Source organism: Saccopteryx bilineata, chromosome 8 (genome assembly GCF_036850765.1).
Source record: "Saccopteryx bilineata isolate mSacBil1 chromosome 8, mSacBil1_pri_phased_curated, whole genome shotgun sequence".
Lineage (NCBI taxonomy): Eukaryota > Metazoa > Chordata > Mammalia > Chiroptera > Emballonuridae > Saccopteryx > Saccopteryx bilineata.
Window position 1 is genome coordinate 4,412,915 of NC_089497.1, and position 10,979 is coordinate 4,423,893.

Sequence of the window (10,979 nt, forward strand, 5' to 3'; positions counted from 1 at the left end):
GTACTGACCAATTTAGCCCTTTCTCCAAGTCAGCAAAACAGCCATCAGTCATTCTTCCCCTTGTCACCTGGTCTCCTTCCCCTATAATCCTGCTACCTCTGTTCTGCTTCTGATCAATAAAAGCTGAGGGAGAAGGACATTCAGGAGGTCTTCTTTGCCTCCCTTAGCAGACCTCCCTCTCTCTTCCTCTTGACATAAGTATGTGTCTCGGGTGGGTTTCTTCCACAGGACACTGGTAGCTCCCTGTGGGCTGGAGTACTACAGTTTATGAACTCACAGGAGTATCATGCTGTTGTAAAGGTATTTTATTTTTATTTATATATGTATATTTACATACATGTACATATATGTATTTATTTATACCCAGACAATTTATATATAATAAAATTGAAGAGTTAAAAGCTGACTATGGGCGTGGCCAAAAGAATCGTTCTAAAGTGATTTGAAGCATCCTAAATTTTACAGCAAACAAAACAGCTTAATATTATTAGACAAACCCACATTTAAAAAACTTTGAGTTTTGTGTGTAAGAGTAAATAAACACAGCAAACATTACGAGAGAATCATGAAACTTCCTGAAGAAGAGCCTGGGTTTCTGGTCCTAATCAATGATGCCTCAGGCAGCGAGGCTGATGTTGTGGTGAGAGAGAAACACCTCTGGCTGTCTACACAATGAGGAGGCTGAATCTAAACCCTTTCAGAACACAGGATTTTGTTTTCGCATAGTTTCCCCCATATGTGTCGCTTTATATTTTTAATCAAACAAGGTCTTTTGTTTTCTTTTTCTTTAAATATTTTTAATCAGACTTATTATATGTGTGGTCAATACCTAAATTATTTAGAATTTTCTTGAAAGAAAACAAACAAACAAACCTAGAACATAATGGTTGGCATTTATTTAAAACTGTTCATGTGTGTATGTTATGAACTATGTATCAGGAATTTACGTGAGAATTTTATTACAGAGAACTGACATAGTAAATTTATTATCTGTTCATTAATATGATTTGAATAATTGTTATGCCTATGGAATACACATATAAAAGGGAAAAACTGATCTGGAAGAAATATAGTATAAATTATACAACATATTTTCCAATAAAGCCTAAGAAAATCTTCGGTTTATCGAAGGCTTTTTATTTTTAAAGGAAACGCTGGTGGTAGTAAATATCTATGTCTGTGTATCAAAGACTGAACTTGACTTTAGATTTGGGAGCGTAAAGAACACAAAGCAAATTATATCCTTTCAGAAACTGAATAACACATCTGATGAACAATAAATGAACAACATATTTAACATCATAGAAGGAAAGTAAATACTTAATTTACTTACCTTGTTTGTCCATGATTTAAAGAGTTCTGAAAAAGAAGAGCTGCTATTAATACATCAGGTACAATTTTAAGGGCAAATATGACTGTTAGAACAAGATCTCTAAAAGTATACATACCCATAAGATATTCCTCTCTTCATCTATAGTTTACCAGAATCTGGTCATTTCAACCCTTTTTTCTGAACCCATTGCCCAGTGCTATGTTTCTGAGTAGGACTGCAGACGTGGGTCCACCCAGGTGGTGGACAGCTCAGGGCGGGGCTCCAGGCGGGGTCCCACGTGAGAGGGAGCACGGTTAGCTGTCAGTCACACAATTGCCAAACAGCTCTGCTAATTCCAAGTTGTGTGCACGGGTTCTTTTTTTTTTTTTTTTTTTAATTTATTTATTTATTCATTTTATAGAGGAGAGGGAGAGACAGAGAGAGGAGAGACAGAGAGAGAAGGGGGGAGGAGCTGGAAGCATCAACTCCCATATGTGCCTTGACCAGGCAAGCCCAGGGTTTCGAACCGGCAACCTCAGCATTTCCAGGTCGACGCTTTATCCACTGCGCCACCACAGGTCAGGCCTGTGCACGGGTTCTTAATGTTACATTCAGAAAGGCCTGACCCTGTGTTCTAGGATTTACGACCTGCTATTAGCCAGAGAACCCACATTCAGGGGTTGTCATAGTTGTAGTACTGTGACAGTCCAACTGAAATTGTGTGTTTGGTTATTTCCACTGAAAAAATAGTAAATAATAATAAAATAATAAACACTGTACTCAGTACTTCTGCCTTCCAGTACTTTGACCTACTCTACGCCTTCTCACTAGTTCCCAGTCACTATTCTTCCTATCTCTCCGCTTTAAATCCCAACCCCTATGTGCCTGTTACTGACAATGAACACATGAGGCAAAAAGTCTGGTGCCTGTCTGATCTTAAACCTACACACTAGTATGAACGACCTTTCCCGGGCCCTCTCCAGTCTTGGCTGCTACTTTATTAACTCTTCCTATTGTGTCATCTTAAATGGTAAATAAAAATCAACTGATCCCTCTGTATCCTTTACTAAAATCTGATGCTCCCAAGAATAAAACCACATTCCTCTTCTCTTTATCATTTTATTTCTTTATTACCGTCTAAGTCGAATATTCCAACGATAGTCACCTGTTAATTCTATGTGCTCAAGAAATACAGCAGTCCGGAATGGGTTTACTTGGCCCTGGAATAAAGCAAAGAATTTGAGTTACTGATTGGACTTCCCGGGTTTTCCCAGAATAACAGTAACCCACGTGTTCATCAGCTAATCAGAAACCAACTGCTGTGGACCTCACCAGGTGAGAAGGACAAAAAGATCAAAATTTATGTTTTTGGGTTTTTTTTCCTTCAGTTACTCTTTTTTTTTTTATATTTTATTTATTGGTTTTTTAGAGAGAGAGGAGTGAGAGAGAAAGACAGAGAGAGAGGAAGGGGGAGGAGCAGGAAGCTTCGACTCCCATATGTGCCTTGACTGGGCAAGCCCAAGGTTTCGAACCAGCAACCTCAGTGTTCCAGGTCGACGCTTTATCCCACTGCGCCACCACAGGTCAGGCTCCTTCAGTTACTCTTGAAGATGATCAACCAGCAAATAAACATTGTAACCAAAGTTGGCTAAAAGTTTTCATGGGCCACACTCAGGTTTCAGGTTCTGTCAAGAAAGGAACAGCTGAAGGAGACCCAAGTCTCACGCACCAAATGCCATGGTTACTTTTGTTAACCACGCATTTCCAGGCTCAAGGATTATACCTGAGAAGCAACACCCCTTACCTTAAAACATGCTAAGGTATTTATGTTAATGATGCATGTACCCGTGTGTGTGCCAAGTAGAATAATATATTCGCAGACATATAAAATCAAAGGACTAAACATGTGGAGTAGAATCAAATAGCATCCCTTAATCAACATGCTGGGCTGGACATCTCTAATGTTCTGATCTCTCCTCTGTTGCTCTTAGGACCATACCCTTTAATATAGCTAGTTTAAAAAAAAAAAACCTCCTATAGCCTTTAACCAATTTTACAGCAACTTTAAGGGATTATTGTTTTCTTCGTTCTCCACTCGCTTACCATGTCAGAAAGACACTCATTTCAAGGACAAATCCTAATAATATTGTACTTGGAGGAAGAACACAGACAAGTCCCCTTCTCTGGGTGTATTGGGGGCAAGAGGGACTTTAAAATTATTAACATAAACATTTTTTGCCTAAAATGATAAAATATTTTTAACTTAAAAATAACTTTTCTTACATTTCGCTGTCTGAGCACAGGGAGTCCAGGCCCGGGCAGAAAGAAGGAATGTGCCAGAAAGAGGGAATTCATAAAACAAACGCCGGGACTCCCGCTAGGAACAGGAGCGGGCCGCTAAGACGCGCACTGCAGTGAGCTCCCCTGGCCTGGCCGTGGGAGTACCGAGACTTGAATATTTGCCTTTCTCTCGTGGTGTCAGAGGTCATCCCGTTCTGGCTCCGAAGAGAAACTCAATGGGCCCCCAAACAGGGCTCATTGGTTCATATTTGCTCTCTTCCTTTCTATTTGCTTGCATTATTTTGAGTCTTATGCCACAGGCTTGTGAGGAGGACTATCTGTTGGGAAAAATACTGTGGGACAAACTCTGGGCCCTCGTTTTCCTGCAGGTTTTAACATTTTCGTTCTTACATAATATCTCAAGCACGGAAATGTTATGGCCTAAGCCCGTGAGGGCAAACCTTTTTATAAAAACTGCCCACTTTTGCAGAGCTGGTCACCCTGGTCCCTCCCGCCCACTAGTGGGCGTTCCAGCTTTCATGGTGGGTGATAGCGGAGCAACGAAATGGTGCCGCGATTGGTCCACCATGAAAACTGGACCGCCCACTAGTGGGCGGGAGGGACCAGGGTGACCAGCACTGCAAAAGTGGGCGGGTTTTATAAAAAGGTTCATCAAGGTCCTAAGCGCTGGTGCAAACTGTTAAGGAATGGTTGTAGCTGTGGGTGTGCCAGGTAGAAGAAAGGACTAGTGGATGGGAGATGGCCGCCATGGTCATTCCTGTCCACTCTCGTTTGCTGATTTCCAGACCTATTGATTTTTCTCAGACCTAATCACTCAGCTTTAGAAATGACTGCTGAGTCTTGGGTGAATTGATGAATGAGTAACACACAGTCATTGTTATTAAAGAATGCCTCACAAGTACTTCTGTGAGAAACAAATCCCCGAAAGACTTCCAAGAAAAGAAACTCTAATATCTCCTGTACTAAAAAAAAAAAAAGAAAAAAGAAAAAATGTCTCCAATAAAGTCCTGTTACATAGGGTATCACTGGAATCGTCATTACTTCAGGACAAATACGGAACTTCAAATGATAAACTTCTACCCCTGGGGAGAAGGCAGAAATAGTGCAGGGGATATTCTGTTCTGGTTCCACAATTCATAATTACAGTGAATCCCCTTTCACCGTCTTTGGGGTCCTGAAATTTCGATCTCATTGCTTTCAAAAATTATAAATGCAAAATCTGGATACCAAGGGGAAAGCATCCCTTATTTTGGAAAATCCCCAAACTAGCATGCCTACAAATTAGGCAAAACTAGATTTTAATTATTTATCCAAATTTGCTTCTTAATTGCCTAAGAACGAACCAGCTGACATTTTCCCGGCCTCAGATTCCCAGGATGGAGACATCTGTTCTAAATTATATTTTTTTAGCAAGATGTTACTGCTCTAAAACCAGTCTCAGAATCCCACGTCTTTAAATTCCTATGAATAAGTGAGAAGGAGACACAAGGCTTGGGGGAGGGAAGAAACTGGGCACAGAAAGTGGAGAATACTTGCTGAGAGTTAAGTCGTGAATAAAATGCATCATTTCCATGCTGTTCAGCTTCTGCTTGTAGGTCAGTTCTGTGCATTTAAAAAGCTTTTGTGACCATCAAAGGACAAAAATATTTCATTTGTCGAACTGCAGTGTTGATAAAAAGAAAAGTAGAGCAAACCCAGAAGAGCTTACACAGAGGTTGATTCCACGAGTCCGCCATATGCACGGACAAAATTTTGGATGGAGATGGGGTGGCCCAGGCTGCCTTATAAAAGGGGAGCACCTGGCAACTGGGAGTCGTCCTATAAAAATCTACTTCAGTATTCTATGTTAAAGAAAATAAAACAGCCTGACCAGGCGGTGGTGCAGTGGGTAGAGTGTCAGATTGGGATGCGAGGGACCCAGGTTCGAAACCCCGAGGTTGCCAGCTTGAGCCCAGTCAAGGCACATAAGGGAAAGCAATCAATGAACAACTAAGGTGCCACAACGAAGAATTGATGCTTCTCATCTCTCTTCCTTCCTGTCTGTCTGTCCCTGTCTGTCCCTCTTTCTGACTCTCTTGGTCTCTGTCCAAATCAATAAATAAAACCATTATGTCCAGAACAACTTTGGGATAGCGTTTTAGAGTAAACTTTAAAGAATAAAAAGTCTATATTACATCAACAGGGACCAACTGAGAGAGGGGTGGCCAAGGGTGGTCTACAAAACTAACAAGTACACCAAAAAGACAAAAGCAGGCAGAACTGAACTTTAAGTCAGTTAGGCTCGTGTGGTTGCTTTATTCTTGCTGTGACGCCCTTCCTGACAAGTCCGAGCTCCCTCATAAATCTGAGTGGTTTCCTGGCCTCCTTCTACACAAGGGAGGTAAGAGCAGAGCAGGAATGGTGGCTTAATGTTGGGGCGCTCACTAACTAGCTGAATTAAAATGAGTCATGTACTTGACTCAATGAAAAAAAAAAGTCTCCAAAATTGTTCAGTCCCAGTAAAATGTCTTAAAAGACTGTTTATGGTATCTTTCTTATAAATTTAAAACTTACTTATGGCCAATTTTGTTTTTAATAGGCCAGGCTACACTCCTTTGTAAACACAAAATTCAAAATTTGGAAAAGTAAAGAGCACCGTTGTTAGTACTGATTAGCTACAGTACTTCGATTTTTTCAATTTAGCATTATTTAAGAGAACCCTGTAGAGCGTGTGTACATTCTATATATGTACATGTATAAATATTGTGTAAATAGATGCACATATATATGTATAGATGGAAATATTGTTTAAATATTTACTTAGTATAAAGCTTGTGCCCTTTTTCTTAAAGACTATTGATGGAAGGCATAGAGCATAGCATGTAAGGTACCATAAAAATCAGAATGACAGACAACAATATGTTATTATTACAAACACTCTAAGAGCTATAAATAAATATAAGGGTGCTATGATAAAGAGTATGGGGCACCGGGCTGGATGGTGGGTGAGGGTAAGGCAGTGTGTTGGAAGAGTAGGTGTCTGGAGGCATCATAGACAGAGGGAACGTAACTGAAGTCCAGCCACGGAGGGAGCTTGTCTCATTCAGGGAAAGGAAAGGTCTGTGGGTTACAGACAAAGTGGGAGAGACTGTTACACTCGAGGATGGAGAGGTGACAGGAGACAGTTCCTACACAATCCCTCTTAGCTAGCCAAGGCCAGAGCAGAGCCAGTCCAGGACAAGGCACCTAATTGGTCTTCTTGACTCAACAATGTGTGTACAGCTATCATTAATAAATCAATAAATAACAAGTGTCGGCATGGGTGTGAAGGAATGGGAACTCTCACGAACTGCTGGTGGGAATGTGGGAATGCAGACGGTGCGGCCACTGTGGAAAGCAGTACGGAGTTACCTCAAAAAATTAAAAATGGAACTGCTTTATGACCCAGCAATTCTACTTGTGAATTTATCTGAAGAATCCTGAAACACTAATTTGAAAGAATCTATGCACCCCTATGTTCATTGCAGCGTTATTTACAACAGCCAAGATCTGGAAGCAGCCCAAGTGCCCAAGGGTAGATGTGTGGATAAAAAAGCAGTGGTGTAGTTACACAATGGAATTCTACTCAGCTGTAAAACAGGAGGACATCTTACCCTTCGTGACAACATGCATGGACCTGGAGAGCATTGTGCTGAGTGAGATTAGCCAGTCAGAGAAAGACAAGTAACCTACAATTCACTCGTAAGTGGAATCTAGTGAACAAAATGAACTAACAAGCAAAATAGTGACAGACTCAGAGATAGAGTAGGTTGACAGCTGTGTATGTGTGTGTGTGGGGGGGGGCTGGATGAGGAGGATGGAGGGATTAAGCAAAAAAGGACAAAAAAATCTCATGAACAGGACAACAGTGTGGGTGACTGCAGTGGGGGTGGGGGTGGAGGGTATGGGATAAATGGTGCCGACGAAGATTCAGACTCGGGCTGGGCAGCTGACAACGCAAGACAGTGTGCCGATGATGTGTTGTAACCTTGTGCACCTGAAACCAGTATGATTTTGTTACCCAGTATCACTCTAATAAATTCAATTAAAAAAAAAAAAACAAAGAAAAAAAACGTCATGAGACCCAGATAGTAAGCTCAAAGAAGCGGGGACTTCGTCAAATGTTAAAAACAACAAAAACTGGACTTTTACTCAGGACTAATGCACAAATACATGTCAGACTCTTATTCTGGTACTCTTATTTAATCGCTACACAATTTCAGAGGTGAGGTCAGGAAGGAAGGTCTGAGGAAACTGGCTCGGGGTCCCCAGATGTAAGTAGCAGAGGCAGAGTTCAAGTCAGGCAGGTGGAGACCTGAGATAATGCCTCCGCCTCCAGGCTACAAACAGCTTCTTATCTTTCCCACTGTGGGGTTCCGAGGAGCCACACCCCTACTTAGTATTTAAAGTAACAGCTAGCGGACTGTCCTTATTAATCACCCAGGGGCCCAGGTTCTCACCACGATGTAAGGGGCTGTGAGGACACCCAGCTAGGGGAAGCCAGCCTGCGGGAGGTTTAAGGGAGAGACTCCGTGTCCTGGGCACCGTTCCTACTGGCCAGGGCGCCACCTGGCCTGAGGGGGCCCCTTGCTGAGCCCTCGGTTCACTTCCTGGTGGCGTCTTCAGGCCACTGAGACCCCCTGTCCCACACAGGACCCACAACCTCAGCGCCAGCGCAACTCGCCAGCCGTCCCGCCCGGGGTGACAGCCCCCCGGGGCCCCGCGCCCGCGCCGGGGGACGCACGCCGCCCACCCACCTGCGGCTGCTGCTGCTCCTGCTGCTGCTCCGGTGCCTCGCTGCGCGGACAAGGACTCCTCACCCAAGCCTCCCCGGTGTCCCGCTGCGCGGCCAGTGACACAAGCCTACCCTGAGTCACTACCAGGAAGGGGCCTTCCAGCGACCTGGGCGGGGGAGCCGCGCCTCCGAGTTTCGTTTCCCGGATCCTCCGTGCGCAGCGGGCGCTCGGCCACAGCCCCGCGGAACCGGGGACGGTCAGGAATGGGGCGGTGGCTCCCTCCGGGGCGCGTTCGCGGGCGCGGAGCTGCGGACGCCTCCCCCGCCCTGGCCGTGCGCTCCATCCATCCCGGCGACGCCGGCGGCTCTGCGGGCCGGGCGACGCGGGCGGTACGCGCGGCCAGGGGGAGGGTCGAGCTTAGGCTCCTCCTGGGTCCGTTTCGCTTTCACTCTTGGGCTTTTTCTCAGTCCTCCAGTCGCTCAGCCTCCATCTCTGTCTCTCTCTGGGCGGGAAGCGTCTTTCTTTCTTTCTTTCTTTCTTTCTTTCTTTCTTTCTTTCTTTCTTTCTTTCTTTCTTTCTTTCTTTCTTTCTTTCTTTCTTTCTTTCTTTCTTTCTTTTCTTTCTTTCTTTCTTTCTCTCTCTCTCTCTCTCCCTCCCTCCCTCCCTCCCTCCCTCCCTCCCTCCCTTCCTTCCTTCCTTCCTTCCTTCCTTCCTTCCTTCCTTCCTTCCTTCTTTCCCTCCTTTCTTTCGTTCTTTCTTTCTCTCTCTCTTCTCTCTCTCTCTCTCTCCTTCCCTCCCTCCCTCCCTTTCTTTCCTTTTATTTTCTCTTTCTTTCTTTCTTTTTTCTTTCTCTTTCTCCCTGTCTCTCTCTCTCCTGCCCCGCCTCTCTCTCCCCCCTCACTCTCCCTTCCTTTCTTCCTTCCTTTCAAAATTTCTCTTTCAGAAAGTGAACACATGGTCTTCCCCACAATAAAGCCGGATATGGCAACACTTAACAGACATTGGTTGAACAATTACTGAGAGAATGGAGGAGGTGGCAGGAGGAAAGAGGGGATAGTTGGAAGGGAGGGCAGGCAAATTGAAATAATGCTGAAAAAGGAGGGAGGAAACTAAGCCACTTCAGTTTTGACCCCTTCTGGTCTCTGTGACTGTGAAAATTGCACATGCTGTGTCTCTTTTTAAATCTGTGAAACGAGGGTGGCAATACCATCTACCTCATAGGATTTCTATGAGGATTAAGGAAGTTAAAATATACAAAAAGTTTAGAATGATGCTTGCCACAGATTAAGTGCTCTCCAATTATATGCAGAAGTACATACAGTGTTTTTCTGGTTCTGTGGGTTGTTTTTTTTTTTTTTACATAAACAGGATTATTTTATGCAAACTGTTATGCCATGCATTTCTACCTTATGACACATCTTGGAAATACCCTTGCATTTAATACACAACTTTATCATCACGGTGTACTTTACTTCCAATTTCACAATTACAGATTATGTTATGGTCATTACCCTTGCACATATCTTTCTGAACACACCAGAGAAATTTACACATTCTGCCAATAGTCCAAGAAGGTTCGTTTTATCACTTCTCTTCTTGCGTATCATTTCTAGATGTTTGCTATATGGTTTGGAGAGTTTTAACTTACTGTTTTTGTTTATGGTGACTGCTAGTAATATTGAGTAATTTTTTCATATTATTACTGAACATTATACCATTTTCTTTTGTGATATTTAATACAGAGTTTTCTGTTGGATTGGGACATTTTTTCCCTCTTTCTGATTTGTTTTTTCTTTGTATACTGTGGATTGAATCCCTGATCTCTTAATAAGATACACTATTTTTGCCCAGTGGGTCTCTGAATTATATCTAATTTTTTTTCCCAAGCGAGAGGACAGGAGATAGATTGACTCCCGCATGTGCCCTGAATGGGATCCACTAGCAACCTTGGTGGGGGCCGATGCTCTGAACAGGAATTGAACCCAGGACATCCACATGCTGGGCCGACGCGCTACCACTAAGCCAAACAGCCAGGGACGAATTACATCTAATTTTAAATCGCTTTAACAATACATAGTTTTTATTTTTAATCATATTTTACTGTGTTGTTCACTTTTAACTTCTGGGCTCTGCATAGTATTTTAGAAAGCTTCCTGTATGTACCCTAGAACTTCCAACGTGAGTTTTTCCTTGACACCTGTTTATTCTTTTTTTTTTTTTTTTATACCAGAACACAAATTTTTATTATTTTTTTATTTTTCAACTACAGTTGACACATTATATTAGCTTTGGTTGTATTGATTAGACATTTATACCTTACAAGTGATCATCCCATTAAATCTAGTAACCATCTGACAACATACATAGTTTTTACAATATTATTGACTATATTCTCTATTCTGTACTTTACATCACTGTGACAGTTTTTATAACTGAAAATTTATACTGCTTAATTCCTTCACTTATTCATCCATCCTCCTGATGCCCCTGCCATCTAGCAAAAATCAACTTGTTCTCTATATCTATGAGTTTGTTTTTATTTTGTTTTGTTTTGCTTTATTAGATTCCACATATAAATGAAATCATAAGGTATTTGTCTTATGATTTGCCTG

The 10,979-nt window shown here is 42.6% G+C and overlaps 1 protein-coding gene across 1 annotated transcript in view; it reads right to left on the reverse strand.

Annotated features, from left to right (window-relative positions):
- The window catches only part of LOC136311966 (phospholipid scramblase 1-like), a 29,052-nt gene extending 20,133 nt beyond the window's left edge, over positions 1 to 8,919 (reverse strand). The window contains exons 1-3 of the mRNA XM_066241340.1: positions 8,389 to 8,919; positions 2,478 to 2,532; positions 1,334 to 1,359 (exon numbers count right to left, since the gene is read on the reverse strand). Of these exons, the coding sequence (XP_066097437.1) occupies positions 1,334 to 1,346 (13 nt within the window). The 5' untranslated portion in view covers positions 1,347 to 1,359; positions 2,478 to 2,532; positions 8,389 to 8,919. The remainder of the gene's footprint in view (positions 1 to 1,333; positions 1,360 to 2,477; positions 2,533 to 8,388) is intronic.
- Positions 8,920 to 10,979: the final 2,060 nt, after the last annotated feature.